Genomic DNA, 16,716 nt, shown 5'->3' with positions numbered 1-16,716 from the left:
GTCATGCAGAACAGCTGGGCATGAGGGAGGGTCGGGGCTCAGGCAGCCAGGAGACAGTGTGGCTGACCCTGCAGCTGAGAGTAGGAAAAGCTGGAATAGTGATGACCACCCCATCAGTCCAGCAGGAAGGCTGGTCTCCTGTGCAGCCTCCCTGCCTGGGCTCTGTGGACCTGGGCATGAGCCACACATGGGGAAACAGCAGGGTGTGCAGTGTTTGTGCCCTCTCTCCCCCGTCTCTGTCTAGATGGCTCAGCCTGGGAAGACTGACTTGATGATGCACAGATGTTCTGACAGCTTCTCAGGCCCGTCTGTGGTGTGGCTCCCATCCTAAGCCCTGGTGTGGGGCTGAAACTTTCTCCAACCCAGCATGACCTCATTCCTGAATTTGAGATGATAGCCATCTCTGTGGAATCTTAAAACTTGGGAGCAGTTTATGTGTGCTTCGTGCTTTCTGGATCAGTTGTATATCTGTGACCTCAAGACTCATGTCCAATGTAACACCACAGGCCACAGACCCTGTGAGTCAGCCCCTGTTTACACTGGATGTGGACAGGCCACAGACCCTGTGACTCAGGTCCCATAGACATTGGATGTTGAACCTCTGCCTCTTCCTTTAATTAGTTCATCTACTAACTAGTTCAGGATCTGTTCTCCTCAACAGGTAATGAGATGGGCTTAAGTCTGGGCTGGAATTGATGAAGGAGCTCACCAGATAGAGAACAAATATGAATAGATATGAATAAATGTTTCAAGCATTTTAGGATTCGCCCCTGGCCTATACCAGAAAGTACAATAGCCTGGCTACTCTCTCAGGTTCCCTTCGTGGCTTTGATATAATTCCTGTCGTTTGTGTGAGACCAAAAGTGATGTCTGCTTTCCAGAAAAACCCATTCTGTAATTTCTTCCCCATTCCTCTTTTTTGTCCCCCTTTTCTTACTCATTTTCTATAAAATTGTTCTGTGCCTCCCTTGAGCTATTTGGGTTTTGTGGTAATGTAGGAACAGTGGACTGAAGCAGCATCCAGCGCACGGTCAGCATCTACACGAGTTTTAGGAATTAGGAAGAACAGTGATTAACATACCCTACGTACATCCCAGTAACCATGACTGAAACTGTGTTCATATAGCCCATGAAACATCAGCTATAGGCCAGGCTGGCTTACTGTCCATGTGGATATACAGGTAGAGTGTATTAAGTTTGACTTTTAAAACCCTTGGGTATTCTTTAACTTTTTCTCTTAAGACAGCTCAACTCCGATGGCTTAGTCGGCCATCACTGGAAAGAGAGTCCCATTGGACTTGCAAACTTTATATGCCCCAGTACAGGGGAACGCCAGGGCCAAAAAGTGGGAATGGGTGGGTAGGGGAGTAGGAGGAGGGTATGGGGGACTTTTGGGATAGCATTGGAAATGTAATTGAGGAAAATACATAATAAAAAAATATTTTAAAAAAACAGACAGCTCAACTCCAAGGTTGTGAGTTTTCTCTTCTACCCCCTCCCTTGCTAGACATACACAAGAGCATGGGAAATAAAGGGGTGTGGTTATAACCTCAGGGTGGAACACAGAAGAGTGTGGATCTAGAACTGTGCACCAGCAGGGTCATGGCTGGGGTGTTTTCTGCTTGCTTGTGGGGTGTTTGTTGGGAACCTGGTGCTATAATATAAATGTGATTTGTCTCCACAAAACTCTTGGTGAAATTTGATTGGACTGAGACTTTTACAAGCTGAATTGAGTGTCAGGAGGCACTGGTTCCTTCCTGATGGGACTGGCTTAGTTACCACAAGAGCATGTGGTACTCCTGAGTCCAGCCCTCCTTCTGGGTTTACTAAGCTTTGAAGCATCAAGAGACCCTCATCAGAAGTCAAGAAGATGCCTGTGTCATGCTTCCCAGACTCCTGAATCATGAGCCCAAGCTATCAGCTTCTTTGTTCTTTCGAAATCATTGATGCTTACCTACTCAAATACCATCACACTGTCCATAAAGCCCACACATGTTCCAACATGGTGGGTTTTTTTTTACTCAACTGGGAAAAAAAGTGTTCTATTCAACTGCAGAGGGAGGCAGTGTTCTCGATGGCAGCTGCTGGTCCTTGCTAGTAAGAGAGTGCTCTGTCCTTTGAGTAGCTAACCATAGATAGCAATTTAGGACCACTATTTCTACAGCTCTCTAATTTTGCATTCTAGAATAACTGTCCAAGATGCCCACATGGGGACTTAACATAATTACCACTGAAAGGAAGAAATCTCACTTGTTTAATATATATATATATATATATATATATATATATATATATATATATATCAACTTGGATTCAATAACTGGTGAACCAGTAAGTAGACTATTAGCCTGTACAGTGTAGAAATAAATGTAAAAGGAGTTCATCCACAGCTGCAAAAATAGTGACCACACAAACGTTATTTCCTCTGATTGTTCCAAATTGCGATGCGGAGCTGCTCTGGGCACACACCCAACAGGAGCAGGTGGTATTTGCAAGAACCTCGATTCATTTTCCTGCTGTTCTTCTTAAATGGTTTTCCCACAGTGTGAAGAACGCGTTTTTTACATGATAATACCTTCCCCACTCCTTACCTTGACTCCCAATCAACGTGTAGAATGACTCTTAGGAAACTTACTAGTGTCCTGGGAAAAATGCAGTCAAAAACCTGAGACAAAGGACCCTCCATAGACCACAGTGCTGATCTGGATTGTGAGGCCCAGTCACTAAAGCTAGATCTGGAGCCATAGAGATGGAGCAGTCTGAAGACTGAGATGGAGTCCTGGGACCCATGCACTGGAAGGAGAGAGCTGATTCCTGTGAGTTGTCCTCAGAATGTCGCTTGTGTTCTGTGGTGTGAACGTGTCCACACATTTTCCTCTCTCTCTCTCTCTCTCTCTCTCTCTCTCTCTCTCTCTCTCTCTCACACACACACACACACACACACACACTAAGATAAATGTAATTTTAAAAATATAGCTCAATCCTACTGTGGGGGTGGTGAGAGGTTCTTCCCAACCTTGGGGACCATTTTGATCCAGCTTTGAATTATCTTCCAGATTGGAAATTGGAATTGAAGTGTTGCTCAGTCATGGAACACACTTGCTTGTGCAACAGGCATGTCTTTCATTCTGTCTTTGCAAGGTTCTGTGTGGTAGGAATGTCAAGGGGTTTTGGTCCCAATTTTAAAGGGAGAAATTGGTGGTGGTGGCACATGCCTTTAGTCTCAGCACTTGGGAGGCAGAGGCCAGTTCCAGGCCAGGGCTACAAAGAAACCCTGTCTCAAAATAATAAAAAGAGAGGGGGGGTGGAGGAGGAGGAGGAGGAGGAAGAGGAGGAGGAAGAGGAGGAGGAGGAGGAGGAGGAAGAAGAAGAAGAAGAAGAAGAAGAAGAAGAAGAAGAAGAAGAAGAAGAAGAAGAAGAAGAAGAAGAAGAAGAAGAGGGGAGGGGAGGGGAGAAGGGAGGGGAGGAGAGGGGAGGGGAGGGGGGGAGGGGGGAGGGGAGGGAGGAGAGGAGAGGAGAGGAGAGGAGAGGAGAGGAGAGGAGAGGAGAGGAGAGGAGAGGAGAGGAGAGGAGAGGAGAGAAAAGGTGGGCACTTAGAGAGGGAGACAGGGACGGAGAAACTGGTGCCGGCAGATTTGTGACTTGAGTCTTGCCAGCCTTTGCATTAACCACTGAGACTATCTGTAGAATGTATCTTTGGTTTTGGAAAAGCCATGTTTTTATATTTCCAAATAACATCATGTCATCTTTAAACTATGTCACTATAAGTCTCTGTATTACCTAGAGGATTCTCAATGCCTCTCCTTTGACTGCTCAGTACCATCCATCACTTCTAGAAGGAGCCACAAACAACCAAGTAAAGGAATAGAGACCGATTAGGGAAAATGGAATAGTGTTTCCTAAGACCTGGAATTGCTGCATTTGGGGTAAACCTAGAGCAATGTGTTTATCTTGAAAATCGTGGCAGCTTAGAATAAAGTTAATGGTTAAATTGATTTAAATTGATCAGTGAACCCTTTTGATTGCTAAACTCTCAATCTGATTTTCAAAATCTTTTACTTTTGTATTTTCTTCTCAGGAGAAAAAAACAAAAACAAAAAAAAAAACAAACAAACAAAAAAAACAACCAATCCACTGGCATAGCAGTCTAAGGACCTTTTGTCTATGACAGTCATTGCCTAAGGCCAGGCATTTGTTTCTAAAGGGAGGGAGGGTGTGGTTTTTGTGTTCAAGTTTATACAGTGATACGATAAAGTAAATAATTTAAAAAGATTTGTTTTATGTGTATGATTGTTTTTTTTAAAGATTTACTTATTTATTTTATGTATATGAGTACAGTGTCACTGTCTTCAGACACACCAGAAGGCATCAAATCCCATTACAGATGGTTGGGAGCCACTATGTGGTTGCTGGGAATTGAACTCAGGATCTCTGGAAGAGCAGTCGGTGCTCTTAACTGCCTAGCCATCTCTCCAGCCTGTGTATAAGTATTTTACACACATGTAGAAAACAGCATTACATCCCCCGAAACTGGAGCTATGGATGGTTGTGAGCCGTCTTGTGGGCTCTGGGAACCATTTGGGTCCTCTGCAATAGCAATAAGTGCTCCAGCCCTCACCAACTTTACAGCCACAGCAAATCCACTTTTGAAAGCATTGCATGCAGCTATTACTTAGACTAAATTCACAGGCATAGGTTGTTGGAATGAAAACTGTATTTTACCTTGAACTATATACCTCGCTGGTGACGTTCCGTGAAGAAGTCGGGTCATGCTTTCACCGGTAGAAAGCCTCAGCTCCAGCAGCTGGCACTGACACTGTTCACTGCCGTGCCTCTGGTAGGTGGAAAGTGAGCTTTAATGTTTTGCATGCATGTCTCGACGGTTTCCCATGTTGGCTGGCCTTTTGTAGTTTGGTGTCTGAGAACTATTGCCCTTTTTCTCTGTAAGATACATTCCTTTTATTGATCAAATAAGCTCTTTACAGAGCTGCAGAGTGGCCCAGCACACACGGCTCCTGCAAAGGCCCAGCACTCACATCTTGTGGTTCACAATAGCCTGTAACTCCAAATCCAGGGGAACCCAGTGCCTCTGGTCTCCATGAAAACCTGCTCTCATGTGGACTGCCCTCTCCCCACAAACATTTTTCCCCAAAAGAGCTCTTTATATCATTGTGATTTTAATGCTTACCTGCCATATATTTTATTTGTATTTTTCTATTGTATCATTATTTATTTGTTTATTTATTACTATTATTTAAAAAAAATTTTTTTTCGAGACAGGGTTTCTCTGTGTAGCCCTGGCTGTCCTAGAACTCACTCTGTAGACCAGGCTGGCCTCGAACTCAGAAATCCGCCTGCCTCTGCCTCCTTAGTGCTGGGATTAAAGGCCACCACTGCCCGGCTAGTGTATCATTTTTAGAAAGGACAGTTGTGATGGTTTGAATATGCTTGGCCCTAGTAGGAGGTGTGGCCTTGTTGGAATAGGTGTGACCTTGTTGAAGGAAGTGTGTCACTGTGGGAGACCCTCCTCCTAGTTGCCTGGAAGCCAGTATTCTGCTAGCAGCCTTCAGATGAAGATGTAGAACTCTCAGCTCCTCCTGCACCAGGCCTGCCTGGGTGCTGCCATGCTCCCACCTTGATGGTAATGGACTGAACCTCTGAACCTGTAAGCCAGCCCCAATTAAATGTGGTCATTATAAGAGTTGCCTTGATCATGGTGTCTGTTCACAGCAGTAAAACCTAAGAGAACAATATTGTCTTAAAACTATTTGTGTTATTTGTCACACAAAACCTTCATATTTGCCAGGCGTGGTGGCGCATGCCTTTAATCCCAGCACTTGGGAGGCAGAGGCAGGCGGATTTCTGAGTTCGAGGCCAGCCTGGTCTACAGCGTGAGTTCCAGGACAGCCAGGGCTATACAGAAAAACCCTGTCTCGGAACCTCCCCCCCTCAAATACTAAGTGCCAGCCTTTTTCTGATACTCTCCAGAATGTTCTCAGGGTTTTTAAGAAACAGATGTATTCATTGTACATAAGCTGAAAATTTGCTCAAGTTCTCCTTTTTTTAACTGTCTATACATGAAAGCAAACATGCAACACTTTTTTTTCTGATTCTGGTTTGATTTGCTTAGCATGATAACCTTCATTTCCATTCATTTTCTTACAAAGGACACTGTAGTCTTCTTAATTTCACGACAACACTTTATTATGTGCCTCCACCTCAGACTTCTTTTCCATTCACCCAGCCCTCACATGGTCCTTTGACTTGTAAGCATCACTTTCAAAAATTAATAATAAGATGTCTTCTCTCCCTTTTCAAGCCAGGAAATATTGCTTATTTACTGATGATACTGCTCTTTAGAGGCTATGGAGAAAACAGGAACTCATTGTTAGTGGGAGTAAAAGATACAACTTTCAGGAAAGGTAATTTAGCAATATTTATATAATTCCACATGCCTTTGGCCATCTAACCAGAAGTTTCGATGTGGGGCCTGCTCTGTGGACTGATCTTCACAGGTTCAAAATAAGCATTTTCTCACTCCTTCAAGCTTTTAATAGACAAGCTTACCCACCATTCCAATGTCTCTGGGGGAGAAACTGGTGGAATCAGTTGTGGTGCTTCTGCATATGCAATGGCATATTATGCTGCAGTTAAAAAAGACACACAAAAAAGTCTAAGCACTCATACAGAGATCGCCAAGATGTATCGTTTTAATGAGAAAAACAAAGACACAATTGTATGTATGATATTCTACCTTTTGAATAAAAAAGAGACTGAATAAAATATTAAGTTCTATAGTTATGTCTTAGTTTTTGCTAGTGTATGCCATAAGCAATGTTTGCATAAGTAATCTGTCAAAGTATTTTTCCAAACAAACAAAACCAAGCTTTTCTAAGAAAGCGTCTATTTTCATATGTTAATTTAAACTAAACACACACACACACACACACACACACACACACACACCATATACTTTTTTTTCTTTTTACACGGTGAGTCAAGGGTCTTACCATGTAACCTTACTTGGCTTGGAATTTTTGTTCTAACCAAGCTGACCACAGACTTACAGAGATCTCCTTGCCTCTGCCCCCCATGTGCTGGGATTAAAGGCATACGCCACCATTGCCTGGTGACTCTTAATGGCTTTCTGCATCTTTGGGAAGGAGATTTGGGGGTGTGCTGAGAACAAAGAGTCTACCACGCTATTCACCTCTCATTTCCTGTTAATCCAAGAATGTCCCTCTGCTCCGGATGTCACAGATGACATGGAGACACAGGCTGGGCGGTGCTGTCTTCTGGGGGTCGGGAACTGACTTGGAAAGACCTCTGTGCTTGTTGAGTTTGCTGGCAGACTTCATTTCCCTGTGCCTGCATAGATGGAGCCTCCAACATTCTGCTGGCTGTCACCTGGAGGCTGACCTCATGACCTACACACCTCTCCAGATTCTGGAAGCCACCTACTGGTGGCCGTGTAGACTTCGGTAACCTGACTGATTATGTCATCAAGTCAGAAAGGAGACCCTCTGATGGGAGGGAGGCCGTCATGCCTCTTTAAAAGGGCTTTCATTGGAATCAGACAAAGTCAGGTCCCCTGAGACCCTGGCAAGCCTCTTCTTCAACTAACTGAATATGAGCTAATTTGGAACCTCAATTACATCTGGAAAAAAAAAATCCCTTCGTTTGCCAAATTCTGTGAGTTAGAGGCAAGTCACACTCAAGGGAGATTTTATGTAAAAGCTGTGCACTCCAGGGGACAGGGTTTGTGACGGTCATCTTCCAACTCTGCCTATAAACTGCATGAGAATCAATTAGTTTTAAACTTCCCATTTTACTGTACAATTTTTCTGAGTCCTTTTGGCAGAGTGGCTTGATTTTGCAGTGCAAGCCTGGGGCTTAATTCTACTTTAGCAGGGGGGCAGTTGCCAAAGCTGTTGGTTGTAGAGATGGCCAATGTACTGGCTAGTTTTGTGTCAACTTGACACAGCTGGAGTTACCACCGAGAAAGGAGCTTCAGTTGAGGAAATGCCTCCATGAGATCCAGCTGTAAGGCATTTTCTCAATTAGTGATCAAGGGGATAAGATGGTGGGTGGGACCATCTCTGGGCTGGTAGTCTTGGTTCGATAAGAGAGCAGGCTGAGCAAGCCAGGAGAGGCAAGCCAGAAAGGAACATCCCTCCATGGCCTCTGCATCAGCTCCTGCTCCCTGACCTGTTTGAGTTCCAGTCCTGACTTCCTTTGGTGATGAACAGCAGCATGGAAATGTAAGCCGAATAAACCCTTTCCTCCCCAACTTGCTTCTTGATCATGATGTTTGTGCAGGAATAGAAACCCTGACTAAAATTTCTCTTATGAATATCGATGCAAAAATCCTCAATAAAATTCTCGCCAACCGAATCCAAGAACACATTAAAGCAATCATCCATCCTGACCAAGTAGGTTTTATTCCAGGGATGCAGGGATGGTTTAATATACGAAAATCCATCAATGTAATCCATTATATAAACAAACTCAAAGACAAAAACCACATGATCATCTCCTTAGATGCAGAAAAAGCATTTGACAAGATCCAACACCCATTCATGATAAAAGTTTTGGAAAGATCAGGAATTCAAGGCCCATACCTAAACATGATAAAAGCAATATACAGCAAACCAGTAGCCAACATCAAAGTAAATGGAGAGAAGCTGGAAGCAATCCCACTAAAATCAGGGACTAGACAAGGCTGCCCACTTTCTCCCTACCTTTTCAACATAGTACTTGAAGTATTAGCCAGAGCAATTCGACAACAAAAGGAGATCAAGGGGATACAAATTGGAAAAGAGGAAGTCAAAATATCACTTTTTGCAGATGATATGATAGTATATATAAGTGACCCTAAAAATTCCACCAGAGAACTCCTAAACCTGATAAACAGCTTCGGTGAAGTAGCTGGATATAAAATAAACTCAAACAAGTCAATGGCCTTTCTCTATACAAAGAATAAACAGGCTGAGAAAGAAATTAGGGAAACAACACCCTTCTCAATAGTCACAAATAATATAAAATATCTCGGCGTGACTCTAACTAAGGAAGTGAAAGATCTGTATGATAAAAACTTCAAGTCTCTGAAGAAAGAAATTAAAGAAGATCTCAGAAGATGGAAAGATCTCCCATGCTCATGGATTGGCAGGATCAACATTGTAAAAATGGCTATCTTGCCAAAAGCAATCTACAGATTCAATGCAATCCCCATCAAAATTCCAACTCAATTCTTCAACGAATTGGAAGGAGCAATTTGCAAATTCGTCTGGAATAACAAAAAACCTAGGATAGCAAAAAGTCTTCTCAAGGATAAAAGAACTTCTGGTGGAATCACCATGCCAGACCTAAAGCTTTACTACAGAGCAATTGTGATAAAAACTGCATGGTACTGGTATAGAGACAGACAAGTAGACCAATGTAATAGAATTGAAGACCCAGAAATGAACCCACACACCTATGGTCACTTGATCTTCGACAAGGGAGCCAAAACCATCCAGTGGAAGAAAGACAGCATTTTCAACAAATGGTGCTGGCACAACTGGTTGTTATCGTGTAGAAGAATGTGAATTGATCCATACTTATCTCCTTGTACTAAAGTCAAATCTAAGTGGATCAAGGAACTTCACATAAAACCAGAGACACTGAAACTTATAGAGGAGAAAGTGGGGAAAAGCCTTGAAGATATGGGCACAGGGGAAAAATTCCTGAACAGAACAGCAATGGCTTGTGCTGTAAGATCGAGAATTGACAAATGGGACCTAATGAAACTCCAAAGTTTCTGCAAGGCAAAAGACACCCTCAATAAGACAAAAAGACCACCAACAGATTGGGAAAGGATCTTTACCTATCCTAAATCAGATAGGGGACTAATATCCAACATATATAAAGAACTCAAGAAGGTGGACTTCAGAAAATCAAATAACCCCATTAAAAAATGGGGCTCAGAACTGAACAAAGAATTCTCACCTAAGGAATACCGAATGGCAGAGAAGCACCTGAAAAAATGTTCAACATCCTTAATCATCAGGGAAATGCAAATCAAAATAACCCTGAGATTCCACCTCACACCAGTCAGAATGGCTAAGATCAAAAATTCAGGTGACAGCAGATGCTGGCGTGGATGTGGAGAAAGAGGAACACTCCTCAATTGTTGGTGGGATTGCAGGCTTGTACAACCACTCTGGAAATCAGTCTGGCGGTTCCTCATAAAATTGGACATAGTACTACCGGAAGATCCAGCAATACCTCTCCTGGGCATATATCCAGAAGATGCCCCAACCGGTAAGAAGGACACATGCTCCACTATGTTCATAGCAGCCTTATTTATAATAGCCAGAAGCTGGAAAGAACCCAGATGCCCCTCAACAGAGGAATGGATACAGAAAATGTGGTACATCTACACATTGGAGTACTACTCAGCTATTAAAAAGAATGTATTTATGAAATTCCTAGCCAAATGGATGGACCTGGAGGGCATCATCCTGAGTGAGGTAACACATTCACAAAGGAACTCACACAATATGTACTCACTGATAAGTGGATATTAGCCCAAAACCTAGGATACCCAAGATATAAGATACAATTTGCTAAACACATGAAACTCAAGAAGAATGAAGACTGAAGTGTGGACACTATGCCCCTCCTTAGAATTGGGAACAAAACACCCATGGAAGGAGTTACAAAGACAAAGTTTGGAGCTGAGATGAAAGGATGGACCATGTAGAGACTGCCATATCCAGGGATCCACCCCATAATCAGCATCCAAACGCTGACACCATTGCATATACTAGCAAGATTTTATCGAAAAGACCCAGATGTAGCTGTCTCTTGTGAGACTATGCCGGGGCCTAGCAAACACAGAAGTGGATGCTCACAGTCAGCTAATGGATGGATCACAGGGCTCCCAATGGAGGAGCTAGAGAAAGTACCCAAGGAGCTAAAGGGATCTGTAACCCTATAGGTGGAACAACATTATGAACTAACCAGTACCCCGGAGCTCTTGACTCTAGCTGCATGTGTGTCAGAAGATGGCCTGGTCGGCCATCACTGGAAAGAGAGGCCCATTGGACTTGCAAACTTTGTATGCCCCAGTACAGGGGAGTGCCAGGGCCAAAAAGGGGGAGTGGGTGGGTAGGGGAGTCGGGGTGGGTGGGTAGGGGGTACTTTTGGTATAGCATTGGAAATGTAAATGAGCTAAATACCTAATAAAAAATGGAAAAAAAAATAAAAATATGAAAAAAAAAAAAAAGAAACCCTGACTACGACAAATTGGTACCAGGAGTGGGGTATTCCTGTGACAAACTGACCGTGTTTTGGGGAGGACTGTGGAAGGACTTTGGAACTTAGGGCTTGAAGATCCATTTGTTGTTAAGAGTTCTGTCAGATGTTGTGTAGGCGCTTGGAAGATAATGTTGAGAACAGTGCAGAAGATGGAGGTCTGGTTTGTGAAATTTCAGAGGGAAAACTAAAGACTCTCTTCAGGGCCATTGTTGTTTTGATTGTGAAGATTCTGTGGTTCTGGTTAGCTGGAGCTGAAGAATCAGCTGTGATTAACAAGATACCAGAACTACTAAAGCAAAAACTTGGCATTACTGGGACTATTGATGCTGGTTAGCTGGAGCTAAGAAATTAGTGGTGATTAAGAAGAGACCAGCATCATTGAGGTGACATCTTCTGGGAAGTGTTTTCTGAAAGCACAAAGAGGCTGTGTTCCAGAGATAGCCAAGGTTGTACTCCTGCTGCAGCGGGACTTGGTAATATGTAAGGGTCACCCAGGTGGTACTGGTTTTGAAGACATGAAGGGGTCACGAAGAGCAGCTGAGGCTCGACACTATGAGAGGCCATGGAAGGCCATTGGTGAAGGTGCAGCCGCAGTTGCAATTGAAGGCCCAGGACTGAAGGGGTCATGCAGTGTTTTGGAGATGCTAGTACCATGAGATGACCACCAAGAGCAGCAGCAGCAGTGGAGTACAGGCATCTGGAGTCTAGAGGATGAAGCATGTGCTACAAAGGGCATGGCTGGAGAAGTGACCCAAGCCCTTGGAGGAGCCCAGAAGATTGTGAGTTGGATCCCAGACATTGGAAGGTTGGAGATTGATTTTTGCTTTTGGTTGTGACTGTGCTCTGATATTTTCCCTCTTGAAGGAAGAAACTATTTTAGTGGAGCCCACAGTTAAGAGACTTTTAATTGTAAAAAGACTTTGGATTTTAAAAGAGATGGATATTTTAAAGAGATTGAAAATTTAAGAACATGTAAAGACTGTGGGATGTTTAAAGTTATTTAGACCTTGGGGATGAATAAGAATGTAAGGATTGAGGCTTACTAGTGATGTGTTTGTGTGTCAAGTTGACAAGGGGTCAATTGTACTGGCTAGTTTTGTGTCAACTTGACACAGCTGGTGTTACCACCGAGAAAGGAGCTTCAGTTGAAGAAATGCCTCCATGAGATCCAGCTGTAAGGCATTTTCTCAATTAGTGATCAAGGGGGAAAGATGGTGGGTGGGACCATCTCTGGGCTGGTAGTCTTGGTTCGATAAGAGAGCAGGCTGAACAAACCAGGAGAGGCAAGCCAGAAAGGAACATCCCTCCATGGCCTCTGCATCAGCTCCTGCTCCCTGACCTGTTTGAGTTCCAGTCCTGACTTCCTTTGGTGATGAACAGCAAGCAGCATGGAAATGTAAGCCGAATAAACCCTTTCCTCCCCAACTTGCTTCTTGTCATGATGTTTGTGCAGGAATAGAAACCCTGACTAAGACAGCAATAACCATCACATGCTAGGTGTGTGAAGTGACTTTGTTACCTCTGACCAGATGAATTCACTTTGGCGTCACCCATTTGGGAGAGGGAACGGGCACCATTTCTTTGGGTCGTGGGCACGGGCACTATTCCCTAGCGTTTGAGTCAGGATCCGGGATCTCAGAGCTCTACAGACTGGGGAGAGCCTAGTGTATGGCGCAGAGGAGCTCGATCTCACCCAGCACCCCAGGGAGGTATCTTGAGTCAGGGCTTGACCCACCAATCAGCTTTAAGCACATTGAACCTTTGAGCAGACACTGGCTGCTCTAGAGCCCACGTGCTATCAGATGCAGAGCCCTCCTTAACTCTGACTCCCAGCTCTCTGGAGCAGCAAGAACCTAACCATTGCTGTTAGCCTTCTGTCTAAGCTCCTCCCCACAGTTACCTGGCAACAGTCAGGTAGACCTGGCCCACTATTAAAGAGGCTGCTTGCCCCTCCTCTCTCTCTCTCTCTCTCTCTCTCTCTCTCTCTCTCTCTCTCTCTCTCTCTCTCTCTCTTGCCTCTCTTGCCTCTCTTGCCTCTCTCTTGCCTCTCTCTTGCCTCTTGCTCTCTTGCTCTGCCCCTCTCCCAATCCCCTCCAATGTGGTCATGACTAGCCTCTACTTCTCTACTCTCTCCCTCTCTCTGCCTCTACTACCCTTTTAACTCCCCTCCCCATGCCCTGAATAAACACTATTCTATACTATATCATCATGTGGCTGGTCCCTCAGGGGAAGGCCCGCTGAGGCACCCTCTTCGCCCATACCTCACCACCCCATAGAACATATTCTTCTTTTCTTTTTTCTTTTTCTTTCTTTCTTTCTTTCTTTCTTTCTTTCTTTCTTTCTTTTCTTTTCTGTTTTGTTTTTGTTGTTTTTCTAGACAGGGTTTCTCTGTATAACCCTGGCTGTCCTAGAACTCACTCTGTAGACCAGGCTGGCCTTGAACTCAGAAATCCACTTGTCTCTGCCTCCCAAGTGCTGGGATTAAAGGCATGGGCCACCACTGCCCGGCAGAACATGTTCTTATACCTCTTTATCTTCTTATAAACACGTCAGTTGCTGTATGTAGTTAGGCTGAGGTGGGGGAGGGAGAGCACAAGCCATGAATACCACTGTCCAAGAGCACTGTGACTTCCAGGGAAGGGTGGGCCCAGTGACCTGAGAGGCTTGGTTCTAAGCCCAGAGTGAACTAGACTGTCTGGCGTGGACACTGGGTATGGAGCTGTCACAGAGGTGAACCAGCACTGGGGAGCAGCATGTAAGCTTCAGTGTCCTGAGGGTGTCACACTGTCCACTGCCTAAAGGAGGGTGGCACCTATGGGAGGAGAACTATTATCATGCGGCCACAGCAGAGGCCAATAGAAAACAGGATGGTCCTCTGAGCTGGACATCCTGGCTAGAGAATGAAGGACAGGCGTCTACACACATACCTGAAGTCCTACAAGAGAGAGAATGTATGTGACTGACAGTCTTGAAAACTAACCGATGTCCCTCATCCTTGTCTCCTGAGGCTTGGAGCTGCTTCCTAAGGCTGGCTTTGCTTCCTGTGATTTGCACTGATGAATCTTCTTATTTCTATGCATGCGGCAAGCTGACTCATGTTCATGTGGTCTGAAGGCTGGTCTGAGCTTGGTGCAGCTGAAACAGTTCCCATCATTAGACAGAGACTGGAGGGACCCCACCAAGGCAAAGAGACCAATCCCCATCCTGATGTGCAAATGTCCCGCTTCCTCATCTCTTCCTGTGACACGTCTCTTATGTGGGCTGCCATTTTACTCCCTCGTTTCATTAAAAATAGCTTTTTTAAAAATTATTTTTTTGTGTCTGAGTGTTTGGCTTGCATGTATGTATGTATGTATGTATGGTATGTATGTATGTATGTATGTATGTTATGTATGTATGTATGTTATGTATGTATGTATGTATGTATGTATGTTATGTATGTATGTATGTATGTATGGTATGTATGTATGTATGTATGTATGTTATGTATGTAATGAATGTATGTATGTATGTATGTTATGTATGTATGTATGTATGGTATGTATGTATGTATGTTATGCATGTATGTTATGTATGTATGTATGTATGTATGTTATGTATGTATGTATGTTATGTATGTATGTATGTATGTATGTTATGTATGTATGTATGTATGTATGTTATGTATGTATGTATGTGTACCACCTGTGTGCCCGGGGTCCACACTGTTCAGAAGAGGGCATCAGATCTACCTGACAGTGGATGGTTATGATGCTTATAAGCTACCATGTGGATGCTGGGAATTAAACCTCGGCCCTCTGCTAGAACAGCCAGTACTTTAACCACTAGGATTCTTCTCCACCCTCCCTTTCCCTCATTTCTGCATACAACTGTCTGCTTCTCCTGCAACTCAGAAGTTGCTACCACCCCACCTCACCTCTGTAGGCTTCTGTAGGGAGTTCCTTCAGGTGCAGCGCTGGAACCTGCCCTGGAGTCCTGCTGAAGGGTCTGTGAGATTAGACTTCTCACTGTAGCAGATGAAAGAAAGGAAGTGGGGGGAAGAAGCAATCTGCCTGGCATGGGACTTGTGGTCGTTTGAATGACAATGACCCCCATAGGCTCATATATTTGAGAGCTTATTCCCTACTTAGTGGAATGGTTTGCAAAGGATTAGGAAGTGTGGTCTTATTGGAGGAGGTGTATCAAAAAGATGGGCTTTGAGATTTCAAAAAATACCTGCAGTTAGTACTCTGTCCATCTGTCTGTCTGTTTGTCTGCCTCTCTGCTTGGTGCCTGTGGATCAGGATGTCAGCTTTCAACAACTATTCTGCCACCATGCCTGCCTGCTTGCTGCCGTGATGATCATGGATTCCAGCTCTCTGGAACCATAAACCCTAATAAATATTTCCTTTTATAAGTTGCCTTCAGCATGGCATCTCTTCACACCAATAGAAAAGTAGCTGAGATGGGATGAGAGGGAGGAGATAGGCAATACGTACGTATCACAGAAAAGCCTGCGTCGGCTGATTATGTGCTTCAGAGGGGGGGCCGGTGGCATCTGGCTGGGCATTGGAGGACTGACCATGTAAAGCTAAGCATGTTTACAGGTGAGCTGTAACTTGCTTTGCATCCATCAGCTGGCTTTCTAAGGCCGACCAGCCAGGTCTCCATCCTCATCTCTTGCCTGTCAGTCGGTTTTCAGCAGACTGGAGTTTTCTTGTCTACCTCTGTGGCTACCCAGGTCATTGCCACCTCTACTGGGGTGTTACAGATTTCCCCCAAATGATAAAGCTGGCATTATTTCTCAACTTCTGCTGCCTGGACTTTGAAAATTGATCTTTAAAATTCTTAAAATGTGGTATATAGTCACTTTACTATGTAAGACACATAATTGCTCTGCATAATTGCTGGCTTGGCCAGCCATCGTGATGTTCATTCATAAACTAGAAGGAAAACATGATGTTTGAATAACTGAAAGGACTTATTTCATGTGGGTATTATTCAAGTGACAGGAGTCCCCGGAAGCTGAGTCTAAGAAGAAGAGTCATGACAAATCCCCTGGTGCTTTCCAGTGAAGCCCAAAAAGTACCAGATCTCAAGGAATTATTCTACTTTCAAGGAGACTCGGCAGGACACCACTGCAAAGGTGAAAAACATCCTTAGAGTCTCCTAAGCTGTTTTCCTTAGGCACCTTGTGGATACTTAGCAAAGAAAACTGTTTTTAAATTACCCCAAACACAGAGGTGCACAGCAAAGGAAATAATAGTTTAAGTCAGAGCCGGCTTAGGCTTTGGTATTGCTCCAAACTCAATATTTATGTTACGTGCTCTGAGGCCAGGATGCAGATTATTGTCTTTTATTATTTCCAGGAATAAGTTTTCTGGATCATCAACACTTTTTCATTTCCTTTTTAAGTGCTGGTTTCCTGGTGATGTT

General features: G+C 44.0%; 1 protein-coding gene across 9 annotated transcripts in view; it reads left to right on the top strand.

Moving 5' to 3' along the window:
• Positions 1–1,452, top strand: part of Susd1 (sushi domain containing 1) — a 125,668-nt gene extending 124,216 nt beyond the window's left edge. For 7 of the 9 annotated variants that reach the window (XR_001784175.2, XR_003954993.1, XM_006538143.4 and 4 more), the window contains one exon: positions 245–1,452. Coding sequence is in view for 5 of the 9 variants with exons in the window: in XM_006538143.4 (XP_006538206.1) it covers position 245 (1 nt within the window). In the remaining 4 variants the exon portion in view is untranslated. The remainder of the gene's footprint in view (positions 1–244) is intronic. The other 2 variants (XR_390338.4, NM_001163288.2) reach the window with 2 other exon arrangements.
• Positions 1,453–16,716: the final 15,264 nt, after the last annotated feature.

Source organism: Mus musculus, chromosome 4 (assembly GCF_000001635.26).
Source record: "Mus musculus strain C57BL/6J chromosome 4, GRCm38.p6 C57BL/6J".
NCBI lineage: Eukaryota > Metazoa > Chordata > Mammalia > Rodentia > Muridae > Mus > Mus musculus.
The sequence above is the reverse complement of the archived record's forward strand: the minus strand, read 5'-3'. Positions and strand labels throughout refer to the sequence as shown.